Source organism: Primulina tabacum, chromosome 4 (assembly GCF_025594145.1).
Source record: "Primulina tabacum isolate GXHZ01 chromosome 4, ASM2559414v2, whole genome shotgun sequence".
Taxonomy (NCBI): Eukaryota; Viridiplantae; Streptophyta; class Magnoliopsida; order Lamiales; family Gesneriaceae; genus Primulina; species Primulina tabacum.
Window position 1 is genome coordinate 42,654,982 of NC_134553.1, and position 17,857 is coordinate 42,672,838.

The window sequence follows — 17,857 nt, forward strand, 5'->3', positions numbered from 1 at the left end:
GGGCCCGCTTAAAAACAAATTTTAAAACCAAAACAAGCCGCCCCACGCATTTTGTCTGGCACGCGCCAAATACAAAAAAAAAATTGAAAGAGGAGCATTCAATCTCTCTCTTGTGAGAGCACCCATTTTGGTGTATTAATGGGTAATTATTACCACCAATTAATATTCATGCACCAATGTGGAGATATACATTATTAATCTTGGCTGCCATGTCAGCATAAAAATTTATCAGAATTAATCTCATTAATTCACATAAAACAAAAAATCCAAACGACTCTTTTGATATATTATTTATTCTTTTTATTTTGTTCTGAAAAATAAATATTTTCAAAAAAAAAATTTATTTAAAAAACCAAATGATATCAAAGAGTTAAACTGTTTTTTAATTTTTTTAATAATATTTTAATCAATATTGAAATTAAGTTATTTTTAAAATAATAATACTATTTATTTTCAATAATATTTATTGTAAATTTTTAAACAAAATTAGAAAGATATTTAATTAATATAAAATAAAAAAATGAATAAATGGACAATGAGACCCATAAATAATGAAAATTGATATTAAATGAATGTGAGTGTGTATTAATAATGAGTAAATGTTAATATAATGATTATGTGGCTCGTAAACCCCACACTTTTTGAAGAGATGGAAAGTTAATAACATACATTAATTACTACGGATGCGGATGCATCACGCCTACTCACAATAGAGGAGGATTGTGAGTGCTCTTAAATATAAAACTACCTATAAAAAAAAATAAATATCTTGTCAGGATAATTTTGTAATTAATAAAAAAATGTAAATCAAGATATACACTAAATGCATATCTAACATTACTTTAATTATATATAATAGTAATTATTTAACTTGAAATATCATAATAAATACTTGATTAAAAATGATATTTTAGATTTGGGGAAATTGCATATACTACCCCCGTGATATCCCGAGTTGGCATAAATCCCCTCGTGAAAAATTTATCATCTAAAAACTCCCTATGTTTTTTAATGTCCAGCTTATGCCCCCTCGCCAGTATGGTTTATACAACACGCGCATAAAGTTGCGAATTGTCATTGTTTTATGAGTTTTTTTTGTCTAAAATGCCCTCGTTCGGTATAGAAATAGAAGACCTCTTCTTCTTCATTTCGCGACTTCTGCATTTTCCCATTTTAAAAACCCTAGATTGATCCAAAATTATGAATCCAAATGTTGATGTAAGATATCCCCAAACTCCACTGTGCAAGTGCAATGTTAGGGCAGAGATTAGAGTTGTTCAAACCGAAACCAAACCATCGAAGGGACGTCTGTATTATTGTTGTTATTTTAAAAAATGTGGCTATTTCCGCTGGTGTTTGCCTGAAATTGTACGAGGTGTTGATGTTGGAGGTTCCTCCGAAGTGAAGTCTGAGATGGACGCTGGGAATGCATCGACCTCAACGCCAAGGCCAGCAACCGAGAGCTCACCCGACAACGGCAATGAAGAAGTGATACTTTAATTTAAGATTTTAAAAGTCCGATCCAACACTTAATGCAGATGCAAGCTTTGATGAGTTTGTGTAATGGATGCTAGTTATTTAGTAATAAAGTTCCTTGTGTTAGGTTGATGTAATTTGGGGTTATTGTGTTTTGCTTGTAATTTGAGGTAAATGCAATCTACAGTAACTATGTATTGTTGATTATGAAAAATTTGTTCAATCAACTCTAAGGTAATCTGAAATATTAAGTGTTTCGATTTATATCTTTGTTATTTTAGTATTTTGCATCTTTTTTTAGTATTTTAAAGCATGAATGCAACATGAAATGCAAATAAATACCATTGACATAAATAGGTTGCAAATGTCAACTTTGCAAGTTTTGACATCAAAGTTTTCCTTACAATCAAAGGTACACTGGTTCCAAAAGTAACAAAACTACACAATGAACTTTGTTAGCATATCAATGTTTTACATCAAAGTTTTCCCTCCACATGATGCATTTGCCACTGCACTCACATTTTCACTTCCCATTGCACTTGCTGTTGCATTTTCAATTGTTCTTGCACTTGCGGTTGCACTTAAATTTTCACTTGCCTTTGCACTAGCACTAGCACGAGCACGAGCAGTGATAGAATTACCACTACAAGACCTTGCCTTCGGTGGTTTTGTTGCACTAGAGGATTGTTCTTGCTGTGAGGATGATGGATGTCGTTGTGAGACTAAAGTATACCGTGAATGAAATGGGCTTGAAGACAGTGATTGACGTTGTGATACTGGAGGTGAAGTTGCTGCTCTTTGACTCTCGCTAGGAGTTGTGCCCTGAAAATATTTTGCAAAATGAAAGTTCTATGAGTTTTCTAAATAATGCACAATATTAATACCTGATTAAAAATTGTTCTGAGACTCTTGGATGCATTTGTCTTTCTTCCCCTGCTTTGAATTCTTGATGAGCCCTGAAAAATGAAGACAAAGTCAGTCATTTATTCGTTACTCAAGCATCAACAAACACAATCTCAATCTCATACCTGATAACAACTAGACCTATCATGCGTAGGATTTGTGCAACTAGATTTATTATGGCTTGTTTCCAAGCAATTATAGCATGTGTGGGTCAAACCTTGTCTTGTAGAAGTCTTTTGTACCTCATCCACTCCCTTTTTCCTTTTTTTCTTAGGCCTTCCAGCTCTTTTCTTCACCTCGGATGGCCCTAGAGGCTCATATTCTGTCTTACAATAATCATCTTCACCTGGTACTGCATGAATCATGTAAGAATATGTCCTTAAGTAGGCTTCCTTCTTGTAATATTGGTGAACAAATTCAGAAACCTGCATCCGATGTTCTCTTATTGCTGCACAAGCATGTGCACAAGGATATCCACACAGTTGAAACCTCCCACAGCTGCATTCTTTTTTTGCTAAATCAACAACATTTTGTCCATTTGGAGTCTGAATCTGGTACTCCATCATTCCACAAAAGAAAACAACACAATTTCTGCTCTTTTGTTCGTTCTCATTCAATGTTTTAACAATGTTAGGACAAATCTCACCCCCGTACTTCTCTATTCCCTCCCTTTTCACCTGAATTCTTGTCATTAATTTGGTTCTAATCCATTCAAACATAGAGATTATGGGCATATCTCTTGCCTCCAAATAGCTCGCTATTAAAAGATTCAGTCATGTTATTAACAGTAACATCGGAAAATGAAGAAATAAGGAAATGAGACCTGGCCCAATGAGCAGGTGGGATTTTGTTCAACCATTCAGCTGCAGTCTCATGATCTGGAGAAGTCTTTCTATCAGCTGCTTCTATTCTTTTCATCCACATAGCAAACTCATTCTTGTTTGTTGTACTTGCGGCTGTCCACAACATTCCTTTCAATTCTAAACCAGAATGCTTTCTTGCAAAATTGTGGTACAAATGGCGTACACAAAATCTATGTTCACACTCTGGTGCAAGCTCATTAAGCGCCTCTAACAGCCCCTTTTGTCCGTCACTGATGAATGTCCATCTCTCGAATCCGATGTCTTCCAACAACTCACTAATGAAACATCTCCAATTATCAAAATTCTCTACTTACACCATTGCCATTGATATTGGGAAACAATTTTCATTTCCATATCTGCCAATAGCTACTAGAAGTTGTCCACCGTAATTTGTTTTCAAGAAACATCCATCAAGACCTATAACAGGTCGACAACCAGCTAAAAATCCAGACTTCAATGCTTGAATACTAAAATACATTCTTTGAAATGTAGGCACAGAAAATGAGTGATCCTTTTTCACTAAAATCTTGCTACCTGGGTTATATTTCCTAACAGTCTCACAGTAATCCCAAAGTTTAAGATATTGATCTTTAAACTTTCCTTTAAGTTTTTCTTGGCCCTGTATGCTTTATATTTGCTCACATCTACATTACATTTTCTTCTGATAAGTCTTTTAAGCTTGTCCACTGGAATTGTAGGATTCTCGCACACAATCATTTCAATCCTTTTAGACAAATATTTATACGTTGCCAACTTGTTGCTACTGGCCCTAACACATATATGTTTTCCAGTAAGAGTTTTTATCTGAAATGTTGGCCCTCCCATTACCAAACTGGCATGCAATCTCCATTCACATCCAGCCTTGCACACTGCAGTAACCCATTCTTTTCTCATTCTTTTTAAATACTAGCTCCACTCCAGATCTCACAGTCCAATCAACAAGAACACTTCTAAATTCATGCACGTCTTTGAATTTCATACCCACTACCAGTTCAAACCTTTTCATGTTCATTCTCTCAGAGAAGACATGATGTTTTGGACAAGAATCATCATCATCAGAACTTGCCAAACTAATAAGTTCATCCTCTAACTCAATGTCGCTATACCAACACTCTGTGGCCTTTTCATTATGTGGCTTCGGTTGACTTCTTCTTTTATCATCTCCTGCATCATTCTCTGTAGAAGAGTCTGAATCAACATCCTCTTCAGATTCATGAAAGCTACCATCTAATGAGTCTTCATCATCTCCAATTGAAACATCATCAAGTCCAATGTCATTATCATCTATCGGGTCACTCCCAAATGACTCACTTGTCCCCCCTTCATTATCATCAGTTGCATTCATTACTTGTGGTCCAGCCTTTGTATCATCACTTGGATTACATCCAACACCAATAATTGCATCTTTCAGTGGGGTGAAATTATTCTCTTGTGACCACAATGTTATAACACTATGATTCCAAAAGCAATTACACATCGTACGGATCTCTGCATCACCAACAATCTTCACCATTTCAGTGGTAAATGCATTTTTTGGCAATTGAAAGAAAAAATGCACATTCATTTGTTGTCCTCCAGCCGCTTTTAACATATCAAACAAGTCATCCAGGCAAAACCTATCAAGATCAACATCTGGAATCACAAATTTCTTACCATCTCTGTATAAGTTGTTGTGCTGCTCATCAAATTTCCCACCATGCCACAACTAATCCTAACTGTCGATTCCATGATGTCTCTATACTGTAAAGAAAAAACATTAACTTACAAAGGAGATCTACCATACACAAGTCGCAAAGAGAATTCTCATTTCAAAGGAGGGAAAAAGTTAAATTTAAGCACAAATTTTATCAGAAAAACAATAACTTACTGAGATAATCGATGAAAAACCACCCAGCACAGGTCATAAAGAGCACTTCGTTGACAATATCATCTCCCAGCTCCAACGCTTGGTTTCGAGAAGGTTAGGGCAAAAGCTTCATCGGATTCCAACCCAGCAAAAATGAAAATGAAATAATTGAGCTTATTATTTAAGGAGGGACATTTTGGACAATAAAAAGTTTTGTTTGACTAAAAGCATGGTTGGCATGCGTGAGCTGGACATTAAAAAACACAGGGAGTTTTTAGATGATAAATTTTTCACGAGGGGATTTATGCCTACTCGGGATATCACGGGGGTAGTATATGCAATTTCCCCTTTAGATTTTGACTAAACAAAGTAAAAAATCATTTAGTTTGAAAAACAAATGTCCCAAAAGCTAACATCACAATTAACATAAATGACAAAAATTTGTGTGAGACGATCTCACGGGTCGTAATTTGTGAGATGAAAATCTTATTTAGGTTATCAATGAAAAATTATTACTTTTATGCTAAGGCATAGTTTGGTACATGAGATAAGGGAGGGATAGATAAATATCCTCCTTATCCCATGTTTGATACCTTTTTAAAAAGCCCATGATAATATCATGTGCCCTTGATAAATAATTTTTTTGAAGGATAAAATGTCCCTTCTATTATGTGTGATAATTTTAATTTAATGATAAAATACACTACAAATGACTTAATTGCCCTCAATTTATAAATGATTTTTATAAATCTATGCTAGTAGGTAGAAATTAAAATCAAATAAATATTTTTATTTATTTTTATATATTATATAATATGATAATTATATAAATGAATTCGAGATAATTATATAAATAATTTTTATAAATATCAATAAAATTATTAGTATCACTCGATTAACATTAAAAATTGATATTTGACTTGACTCACAAAATCAATAGCTCAATTATCATATTATATAATATATAAAATTAGGTAAAAATAAATAAATCATGCAAGCACTATCGGCGCATGAATAGATAAAAATATGAACTCAAACAACTTTGAAATTATAAAATTTATTATGATAAGGTTAATTTTGTCATTACAATCTAATATGTAAATTTAATCACTCTTATTAAAATCATACCAAATATTAAATATAATATTCTACATCTTATTTATCCTTATATTATATATCACATGTTTATTGAAATCTCTGCATATTCGTTTTCTTAAAAAGTACTAGAATTTTTATTTTTATTTTTTTAAAACCTCGCATAGCATTCGGCCGAACCATAAAATTTCATAAAATATTTTTGACATCATTTTAAAATAAACAACCAACTAACATTTTTCTAAATCTAAAAATAACATTTGAAAAGTATAGCACATACTATAACCTCTCAAAAACCACTCATACTCATGATAAAAGTCATAGAATCTTTTAACATAAATCATAACATATATGCGGAAACTAGCGTCGGTCCTCGGGTCATGTGCACCTTCAGTCCAGTCGGATCAACCATCAAGACCTCCCTTAGCATTATCATAATAACATGCATCCATCACACCTAGTGAGTCTAAAGACTCAACACACCATAATCTTTATAACAAGTACTACGTAATACATCTAACATATAAAAAATACTTGTACTTAAAATATCGTTTTCATGAAGATGCATAAACATAAACATTTTCGTAAACATTTTCATGATGCATAAAACTTTAAATATAAACATTTTCATAAAATACTTTTTCATGACATGCAATCATAAACCTTAACTTTTTCCTTTTTCCTCAACATGACATGACATAAAACCTTTAACATGATCATGAACATTTTCCTTTTCTTTTTCTCTTTTCTTTTGTTGAATTCAGATCGTTAATTGTGACTTTCCTGATCATGCTCATGAGGGTCGATGGATCCATCTACATAAAACCACAGTACTGGGCGGCGGGGGACACCAGCAACACTCTCACCGGTCAACTGGGCCCTGGCCTATCATGATTCAAATAGAAATACGATCGTCGGGGCTCCCTCTGGGGCCTTTTACCATAAATGGGCTCCCTCTGGGGCCTTTTCCCCTCACGATATTCCCATTCTTCCGTTACCACAAAACCGTTACCACATATCCGTTACCACATATTCGCAATGATGGAAATACGATCGTCGGGCTCCCACTGGGACCATAACCCTCACGACGTCGCCAACATTAACGAATTAGTCACAATTATTTCACATCCTTCAACATTTTTCATTCACATCACTTTAGAAAAATCATGAATATCATTACGTTTTTCATTTTTGAAACCAAGCATGCAACATGTATTTTAAATGTCTTCTTAAATCATAAAAATCCCTTAGACATTTAAAAATCATCATTTAATCATGAACAATTCATAAACATTTAAAAATAATCATAATATCATAAAAACAGCATTTAGGGCACTGTCATGACCTTTACTAATTTCTAGGTGTAAAAAGACCGTTTTACCCCTAGACTCGACATTTTACGATTTCGACTTTTTCTTGATTTCATTGACTCTAAAATGTCCCAAATAATTATTTAAGCCTACATGAATTTTCTCATAATTTTATTTAGCTTAAATCGATGACTTTTAAATTAATCTTCAAATAAGACGTACTAATGCGTTTTAATCCCGAATTAAACCAAACCTTAATATAAAAATCCCAAATTAAAAACTTAGACTTCTAATAATTATTAATCTTAACCCTAATTTTTCATAATTTTATAAGGCATAAACTAGGCGTTTCAATTAACTCGTTAATTACCGTTTCGTGTGGCGATTAAATCCCGAATAAATCCAAAACTCATTATTTTGATCCCAAATTTTAAACATAGCATTTTTACTATTTATTCTACCCTTTCCAGTCATGAGCCACACCCGTGGGCCCATGGCTCAATTTTTTCCTTCTTTAATTTTCGTTTTTGACACACTAACGAACCTACCGAGCCATCTCCCAATTTACTCGAGCCACGCCCGAGCCACCTTGAGCCAAAACCTAGCCAACCCATCTAGGGACCCTACTGACCAAGCCCAGCCCGAAAAACAAGCCCCTAGCTCGCTCAAACTCCCTGGAACCGAGACCCAAAATTCTGCATGCTGTGTGTGTGTGTTCCTTGATGCAATAGGACTCCTAACCCAACTAAGACTCTCCCAGCCGAGCCACCACCGAGCCCACACGACCCTAACCTTCCCTGGACCAAGCACAGACCTTGCCCAGACCAGCCATGCCACTTGAACTCACGCACAACCCACCTAAAGTACACAGAAGCTACACGCACTCATGTTATCACTCACGCTACAAGACTCCCAGCCCCCTTAGGACTCCTCTAGCCCCTGAACCAGTGATCACCTTGGACCCTCACCCACCCTGGACCATTCCCAGACCCAGCCCAAGCCTAGCCCAGCCCCTTAACTCAAGCAGCGAACTCCTTGAATCAGGAACAAGCTGCGCGCCCCCCTCCTCGTATGCGGCTGCTGTCAATCATCGCGTGGAGGCTTCTACCCAGGCAACCACTGAGCCCAGCCCTTCCTAACCCTCACTGGACCATCCTTGGCCACCGTCCAGACCACCTAGCCCAGCCCCTACCAAGCTGCAGCCCCATGCAAACTATCAAGCCCCCTCAAGCACCACATGCACACAAGACTCCACAAACTCACGGCTCTTGCTCTAGCTTTTCCCCTTCGGTTCCAGCTTGATATCTCCTTATTATTTATCATGTTTTTTTGGCTATAAATCATTCTATATTAATACCCTATCCATGGCAGCCCCTTAAACAAAATAAAAACATGAATTTGGAACAAAACCCAAGCTTCAAAAATTCTATGATGAAAAAAACGAAAATAAATAACATGTCACTTGTTTTTTTCATGCAAAACACATTTAAACAAATACTATGGTGAGATGGATGAGTAAAAAAAGAATATGGCGTGCCTTTGCGTTATATACGCTCGAATATCCGTTGACGACGAAGAACGGGACGAGGAGACGAAGGCTATGAAGTTTCCCTTTGAATTTTTGAAAATTCCTTCTTCCATTGTGAGTGTGTGCCGTGTATGTTGATGAAAGGAGGAGTTTCTGAATTTGAAAGAGGTGTGGCCGTGTGATCTAGATGCCAAGTGAAGGGTTTTTGCACTTTAAATAGATAATTAAAACACTAACCAATCTTAGGCCCATTAAGTATGTAGATTAGGCCCAATATTGCTTAATTAAAATATTAAAAATAATTTTGCTTAAATAAGTTTGTAAATTTATTAGCCGGGTTGCCAAAAAAATTCGTATTTTAGTGAAAAACCAACACCGATAAAATTTACGTCTCGGCGTATAAAACCACCTCCAAACTCCTTATTTTCAAAAATAATAAAAAGCATCAATCATATTTTAAATAATTAAAAACAATTATTTAATAAAAACATTTGACATTTTTCACCCCTCGGTCCCCGTTCCTCGATCTCAACTCGAATAACCTATAAAAATACATTTTAATGCAACCATGTATAAAATATAATTAATTCATGCAATTAAAACATTTAATTAAAATACAAAAGAATTTAATAAATCGTATGCATGTGGTTCGCGTGGACCTTTAAATTTTCGGGGCGTTACAATCTTCCCCCCTTAAATTGAATTTCGTCCTCGAAATTCGCTTATCCTTAACAACCCAAAGTTTAGACTCAGTTCTAGTATCCCAAAAAAACCACGCTTCCGCTGCGCTACTTGGATCAAACTTAAGTTCTAGAATGTCTTTACGTCTCCTTGATTCCAATTTATTTTCCTTCTAAATCCTTATTTGTGAATTGCAACTTAAAAAGATCCATAATGACTTAGTGCTATTCTATTATAACCCCGAATTTCAATTTTTCTTACAATTTCCAATATTAAAAGATGGATGACCATACTTATCGTATATTACTTTCCTTATTTTATACCCAAAATATTCATCAACTTATCATATTTCAATCTTAAAATCCCAAACGCATCCGCTAGCGCTTAAATTTTTCAAGCCTAATATCAATTCATCCTTAAAAACCTTTGATTAACATTCCTTATAACACTATATCCAAGATATCCCAAGTTTCCAAATATTCTTAAAAAGTCTAAATCCTCAAAATTCTTCTCATTTAACCCATTCAATTATTGCTTATTGCTAAACTAGTCCCCAAGTTCCTTAGAAATTGCAAAAATCAATTCTTAATTTCCTCAAAAATTATCTTAATTGGTCTTTAATTTCAAAAATCCTACGATTAACCCATAAGCTCTTGGTATTCTTAATTCTCCTATACGAGTTTTCCATAACATAAATTTCGATAATTTAAACTTAATCATCCAAAAATCTATTCATATAACCAATATTACCTTTCATCAAAATTTAAAATCTCAATTTATACATTTTCTTAATCCTAAAGTCGTTGCAATCCTCGAATAATTATTCCTTATGTCTAATTCCCAAAAATTAATTCAACTAGTACCCAAGAGTCATCAGTATTTTCTTAGAAAATCTACGTGTCCCAAAAGCATTCATAATATTCACGATTAACTTACGGCCCAAAAAGTAAAACGTCAATACTAAAACCCGAAATTCAACATCGTCCAATTCCACCACGAAGCCAACATGCGTTGAAATCAAATAATTTCTTATTTCATATCGTATCACGTATAAAAACTCTAATGTATATAAAACATATATCCTCATAATGCTATTAAACATGTGACGTGAACATATACTTCATGTAGTCTTGCAGGTAACAACATATAAATCATATAAAGCATGTAAAACTTACAGATTGAGGCTTGACGACTGATCTTTCCGGCGCTGATGGTGACACAACCCTTTACAGGATCTTTGCTCTGATACCAACTGAAACCTCTGCCTATTCGTTTTCTTAAAAAGTACTAGAAATTTTTTTTTTTTTTAAAACCTCGCATAGCATTCGGCCGAACCATAAAATTTCATAAAATATTTTTTACATCATTTTAAAATAAACAACCAACTATCATTTTTCTAAATCTAAAAATAACATTTGAAAAGTATAGCCCATACTATAACCTCTCAAAAACCACTCATACTCATGATAAAAGTCATAGAATCTTTTAACATAAATCATAACATATATGCGGAAACTAGCGTCGGTTCTCGGGTCATGTGCACCTTCAGTCCAGTCAGATCAACCATCAAGACCTCCCTTAGCATTATCATGATAACCTGCATCCATCACACCTAGTGAGTCTAAAGACTCAGCACACCATAATCTTTATAACAAGTACTACGTAATACAACTAACATATAACAGTGAAAAATACTTGTACATAAAATATCGTTTTCATGAAGATGCATAAACATAAACATTTTCGTAAACATTTTCATGATGCATAAAACTTTAAACATAAACATTTTCATAAAATACTTTTTCATGACATGCAATCATAAACCTTAACTTTTTCCTTTTTCCTCAACATGACATGACATAAAACCTTTAACATGATCATGAACATTTTCCTTTTCTTTTTCTCTTTTCTTTTGTTGAATTCAGATCGTTAATTGTAACTTTCCTGATCATGCTCATGAGGGTCGATGGATCCATCTACATAAAACCACAATACTGGGCGGCGGGGGACACCAGCAACACTCTCACCGGTCAACTGGGCCCTGGCCTATCATGATTCAAATAGAAATACGATCGTCGGGGCTCCCTCTGGGGCCTTTTCCCATAAATGGGCTCCCTCTGGGGTCTTTTCCCCTCACGATATTCCCATTCTTCCGTTACCACAAAACCGTTACCACATATCCGTTACCACATATTCGCAATGATGGAAATACGATCGTCGGGCTCCCACTGGGACCATAACCCTCACGACGTCGCCAACATTAACGAATTAGTCACAATTATTTCACATCCTTCAACATTTTTCATTCACATCACTTTAGAAAAATCATGAATATCATTACGTTTTTCATTTTTGAAACCAAGCATGCAACATGTATTTTAAATGTCTTCTTAAATCATAAAAATCCCTTAGATATTTAAAAATCATCATTTAATCATGAACAATTCATAAACATTTAAAAATAATCATAATATCATAAAAACAGCATTTAGGGCACTGCCACGACCTTAACTAATTTCTAGGTGTAAAAAGATCGTTTTATCCCTAGACTCGACATTTTACGATTTCGACTTTTTCTTGATTTCATTGACTCTAAAATGTCCCAAATAATTATTTAAGCCTACAAGAATTTTCCCATAATTTTATTTAGCTTAAATCGATGACTTTTAAATTAATCTTCAAATAAGACGTACTAATGCGTTTTAATCCCGAATTAAACCAAACCTTAATATAAAATTTCCAAATTAAAAATTTAGACTTCTAATAATTATTTAAGCTTAAGCCTAATTTTTCATAATTTTATAAGGCTTAAACTAGGCGTTTCAATTAACTCGTTAATTAGCGTTTCGTGTGGCGATTAAATCCCGAATAAATCCAAAACTCATTATTTTGATCCCAAATTTTAAACATAGCATTTTTACTATTTATTCTACCCTTCCTAGTCATGAGCCACACCCGTGGGCCCATGGCTCAATTTTTTCCTTCTTTAATTTTCGTTTTTGACACACTAACAAACCTACCGAGCCATCTCCCAATTTACTCGAGCCACGCCCGAGCCACCTTGAGCCAAAACCTAGCCAACCCTTCTAGGGACCCTACTGACCAAGCCCAGCCCGAAAAACAAGCCCCTAGCTCGCTCAAACTCCTTGGAACCGAGACCCAAAATTCTGCATGCTGTGTGTGTGTGTTCCTTGATGCAATAGGACTCCTAACCCAACTAGGACTCTCCCAGCCGAGCCACCACCGAGCCCACACGACCCTAACCTTCCCTGGACCAAGCACAGACCTTGCCCAGACCAGCCATGCCACTTGAACTCACGCACAACCCACCTGAAGTACACAGAAGCTACACGCACTCATGTTATCACTCACGCTACAAGACTCCCAGCCCCCTTAGGACTCCTCTAGCCCCTGAACCAGTGATCACCTTGGACCCTCACCCATCCTGGACCATGCCCAGACCCAGCCCAAGCCTAGCCCAGCCCCTTAACTCAAGCAGCGAACTCCTTGAATCAGGAACAAGCTGCGCGCCCCCCTCCTCGTATGCGGCTGCTGTCAATCATCGCGTGGAGGCTTCTACCCAGGCAACCACTGAGCCCAGCCCTTCCTAACCCTCACTGGACCATCCTTGGCCACCGTCCAGACCACCTAGCCCAGCCCCTACCAAGCTGCAGCCCCATGCAAACTATCAAGCCCCCTCAAGCACCACATGCACACAAGACTCCACAAACTCACGGCTCTTGCTCTAGCTTTTCCCCTTCGGTTCCAGCTTGATATCTCCTTATTATTTATCATGTTTTTTTGGCTATAAATCATTCTATATTAATACCCTATCCATGGCAGCCCCTTAAACAAAATAAAAACATGAATTTGGAACAAAACCCAAGCTTCAAAAATTCTATGATGAAAAAAACGAAAATAAATAACATGTCACTTGTTTTTTCATGCAAAACACATTTAAACAAATACTATGGTGAGATGGATGATTAAAAGGAGAATATGGCGTGCCTTTGCGTTATATACGCTCGAATATCCGTTGACGACGAAGAACGGGACGAGGAGACGAAGGCTATGAAGTTTCCCTTTGAATTTCTGAAAATTCCTTCTTCCATTGTGAGTGTGTGCCGTGTATGTTGATGAAAGGAGGAGTTTCTGAATTTGAAAGAGGTGTGGCCGTGTGATCTAGATGCCAAGTGAAGGGTTTTTGCACTTTAAATAGATAATTAAAACACTAACCAATCTTAGGCCCATTAAGTATGTAGATTAGGCCCAATATTGCTTAATTAAAATATTAAAAATAATTTTGCTTAAATAAGTTTGTAAATTTATTAGCCGGGTTGCCAAAAAAATTCGTATTTTAGTTGAAAAACCAACGCCGATAAAATTTACGACCCGGCGTATAAAACCACCTCCAAACTCCTTATTTTCAAAAATAATAAAAATCATCAATCATATTTTAAATAATTAAAAACAATTATTTAATAAAAACATTTGACATTTTTCACCCCTCGGTCCCCGTTCCTCGATCTCAACTCGAATAACCTTTAAAAATACATTTTAATGCAACCATGTATAAAATATAATTAATCCATGCAATTAAAACATTTAATTAAAATACAAAAGAATTTAATAAATCGTATGCATGTGGTTCGCGTGGACCTTTAAATTTTCGGGGCGTTACATTTATCTTATCATGTGTACCAAACTATGCCTAAGAGTATTATTTTTTATTGTAAATATCGATAGCGTTGACTCGACTCACAGATAAAGATTAATGAGACCGTCTCACAAAAAACCTAGTCAACATAAATATGCAAGATATGATTTAGGGATGACAACTTTCCCCACGGGTTTGGGGCCCGTAGGGAAAGCCCGAAACAGGGATGAGGATCCCCGATTTTTTCGAGTTCGGGTTCGGGGATTTAAAAAAATCTCCGATGTAATTCGGGGTGGGTATGAGATTACTATCCCCATCCTCGAAATCCCTGAACCCGCCCCGAAAATAATATCAATAATAAAATATTAATATTAATAATATAATAATATTATTATTTATTAAAATATTAATAATCTTATTATTATTAATATTGATATTGATATAAATATTAATATTATCTCTAATAATAATAGATAATTATAAAATCTCCGAATTCGTCATCGTCTTATCATATTAATATTTTTGAAACGAGGATGGAGGCGGGGATGAGAAGTTGATCTCCGAAGTTTCGGGTTTGAAGATTCTCCGACCCGAGAAAACGGGGATTGGGACGAGTATGGGGTTGGGATGAAATTCGAGGATAGAAATGAGGATGACAGATCCGTTCCCGTCCTGGGCATTGCTATCCCTAGATATGAAGAATAGTCGCAAGTTACCTAAAAGACCTTTTGCCCTTTGAAAATCCCATAAACCTTCCCCTTATCTAGCTCAACGAAGTACTGCTGGAAAATTCGATTCCATGGCACTAAACCCTCCTAGAATCGCGCTCAGCGGAAAGAATCGCATATGGGTGCCTGCTGATGGACGAAAGCATTCTTCTCCGTCTTGCTTTTTTCCATTCTTTTCGCAGGGTTTGAGGCTCAGGGGCCACTCAACTACTGTTGCAGCAGCCAAGAAAGAGAATAAAAACATTAATAAGAGGAAAAAAAATGATGGCCATAGCTTTGCTTCAAATCCTGATGAAGCCACGGGGCCTTTTCCTGAAGCTGTACTCCTTAAAGAGGTCAGTTTTTATGCTTTTATTTTTATGCACACGTACTCACTGTGTATTTATTTTACTTGTGCTGTTTTAGAGAATAACGAACACAGAATTTGTGTATGTTGCAAGAAGGTTTATGTTTTTGTTACCCACGCATTTATGTTTTAGTGCCTTCTTAAATTTGGGTGCTTCTGGTCTTGAGTTTACTTGTGCTTTGAGTTATGTTTAATACCAAGAGTTTTTTTATATGGGTTTGTGATTTTGAGTGTAAATATGGTAGCACACTGCAGATGGTTTAGGTATATGGAACTATCTTGGATCAATTGATAAAGTTGGAAACTTTTCGCTGATTGAAAAAGTTGAGGAGAACGTGGAAATTTAAGATGTTGGCTCGTTTTCCCTTTGTTATTATAATTGTAGGATTGTCTTAAGTGCTGATGATCTTATTATGTTTCAAAAAAAATTTAGTAATTTTATTTTTCTTTTTCCATTTTCCTCCTATTGGACTTGGCTGAGAGATGTTGATTATTTTGGCAGAGAAAGATTGAGGAGGATGGTCGGCTAATGCCAGAGTTTTCCGATGTAGAAGAGCGTGAGTGCTGTCGTAGTACTTTTTCATCTTCTTTTCTGTTTGGACTAACAATATCTGCTAAGTGGAAAACAAGAACATTTAATGGATAAATGGTAAGTGAAGCGATGAGACCAGATTTTGATTTGCAGGTGAACTCTTTGAATTTCTGAACCTGGAGCTTGAAAGCGACACGGGAGTAGGTCAAAGTAAGAAGCATCTCCTACTTTTCCCTACATTCCATGTTTAATTAGTGATCGATTATTGTGTTGATAATTGGGTTGGGAGGGAAGAAAGTTCCTTATGTTGTAGAATTTTTTTACATATTTAAAAATGACATTTATGGTAATGACAACCCATTTTCTTTGTCAATCATTATGTAACGAGGAATGAGGAAGATTGGTCTGATTTTTGAAAATTTTAACGGTATCAAGTAATATGTTTTCCGATACGAAGTAGACTTTCCTTGCCTCCAGTTTTGTCAATACCTTTTTCTACGTTGGAGAAGTATGTTTTGGGATTTGGTTAAGACTTAGGTCTCATGCAGAAGCTATATGGATTCAGAGTTCTAGTCTTTCTTATGTTCGTCACGATTAACTTGTAACATTTGATATCGTTCTTTGGGTTTGACATGATAATTTGCATTCTACTTTTGGGCAGTGCGTCACTATGAAGTGGTGTATCTTATTCATGAGAAACACGAGGAAGAAGTTGAGAATGTCAACATTAAGGTTCAAGGTATTTTTGCTTTCCACTTCTTTTTCTTCAATCACTGGGTGTTAGAAATTTGTACTTCTGGAAATTGCCAGCTCTTTCATGTCCAATGTGTAAAACAACTCACTTGTGAACTACCCTGACTTGTGCGGCCCTGGATTACATTCTTGATGGTTTTGATTTGACCTTATCCTTTATCTTTCAGATTTCTTGTCCTCATCGGGCTTTCTAAGTCTTATTTTTCCAAATACTCTATTACATTATCATGCAACGAAATAATTATATCATTTTCTCTGGCCTCAGATGTTCTTTCTTTTTGTGTAACACTTGAGCAGAATTCTTGAATGAAAAGAAGGGCAGGGTGTGGAGATTCAGTGACTGGGGTATGCGTAAACTGGCATACAAAATACATAAAGCAAAAAGTGCCCATTATATCCTTATGAACTTTGAGCTGGAAGCCCAATTGATCAACGACTTTAAAAGCATGCTTGACAGAGATGAAAGGATCATCAGACACCTTGTGATGAAGAGAGATAAGGCTGAGACGAAGGATTGTCCACCACCACCGGAGTTTCAATCTTTAGGTTCGGATATGAATGACGATGAGGATGACATAGATTATGATGATCAGGATTTCGATGACGATGAAGAAGTTATCATCTATGTGGATGATGAAGATGACAGCAGAGAAATGAGTGGTAGTTTTGAGATAAATAACCAAAAACCACAGAGAGTAGGCTGACAGTTTCTTCTTCATGCATTCTTTTGAAATACAACTGTCATCCCAGGAGATGAAGCAAATATTATGATATATCCCAGTTTCTCGTTTTGGGATTTTTATTTTTTATTTTTATTTGTACCCCCGATCCATAAGCAGTCCGGCTGGCTTGTAAGGATTCTTTTTTAACTCCAATTGTTTCTACAACTTCAGGGGGATTCGAAAAGAAATCTGAGTAAGAGAGATACAAGCTCCAACAGAAAGAAATTGTTCGTTCTAAGCTATTTTCCATTGTTTATTGCTAACATATCTAAGCTTGGCTATTTTTTAATCATTGTAGTCGTTGGCTTTATACTGGACTTACCCTTATGTTTTGTAAATTTCATATTTATGCTGTAATTAAGCTTGCAGTGACTTCTGCTGCTGCTTCTCTTTGATGTTTAAGCCAGCCACACGATG

General features: G+C 35.8%; 2 protein-coding genes across 2 annotated transcripts; one reads left to right on the plus strand and one right to left on the minus strand.

Moving 5' to 3' along the window:
- Positions 1-1,821: 1,821 nt before the first annotated feature.
- On the minus strand, positions 1,822-3,326 carry LOC142541652 (uncharacterized). The gene is made up of 3 exons (XM_075648134.1): positions 2,505-3,326; positions 2,361-2,432; positions 1,822-2,298 (listed from the first exon to the last, which is right to left on the minus strand). The coding sequence occupies exons 1-3, from the start codon at positions 3,111-3,113 to the stop codon at positions 1,948-1,950; spliced, it is 1,032 nt and encodes a 343-aa protein (XP_075504249.1). The 5' UTR covers positions 3,114-3,326; the 3' UTR covers positions 1,822-1,947.
- Positions 3,327-15,066: 11,740 nt separating this feature from the next.
- LOC142543305 (protein REGULATOR OF FATTY ACID COMPOSITION 3, chloroplastic-like) lies at positions 15,067-17,705 on the plus strand. Its single transcript, XM_075650489.1, has 5 exons — positions 15,067-15,422; positions 15,936-15,990; positions 16,119-16,175; positions 16,627-16,704; positions 17,016-17,705. Exons 1-5 carry the CDS (start codon positions 15,159-15,161, stop codon positions 17,420-17,422), a joined length of 861 nt encoding a protein of 286 aa, XP_075506604.1. The 5' UTR covers positions 15,067-15,158; the 3' UTR covers positions 17,423-17,705.
- The last annotated feature ends 152 nt before the right edge of the window (positions 17,706-17,857 follow it).

Coding starts and splice junctions, on each gene's coding strand:
- LOC142543305 (XM_075650489.1), top strand. CDS start 15,159: ATGGCACTAAACCCTCCTAGAATCGCGCTCAGCGGAAAGAATCGCATA. Junction 15,991..16,118: donor GTTTTCCGATGTAGAAGAGC/GTGAGTGCTGTC, acceptor TTTGATTTGCAG/GTGAACTCTTTGAATTTCTG. Junction 16,176..16,626: donor CGACACGGGAGTAGGTCAAA/GTAAGAAGCATC, acceptor ACTTTTGGGCAG/TGCGTCACTATGAAGTGGTG.
- LOC142541652 (XM_075648134.1), bottom strand. CDS start 3,113: ATGCCCATAATCTCTATGTTTGAATGGATTAGAACCAAATTAATGACA. Junction 2,433..2,504: donor ATAGGTCTAGTTGTTATCAG/GTATGAGATTGA, acceptor TTCATTTTTCAG/GGCTCATCAAGAATTCAAAG. Junction 2,299..2,360: donor TCAGAACAATTTTTAATCAG/GTATTAATATTG, acceptor AAATATTTTCAG/GGCACAACTCCTAGCGAGAG.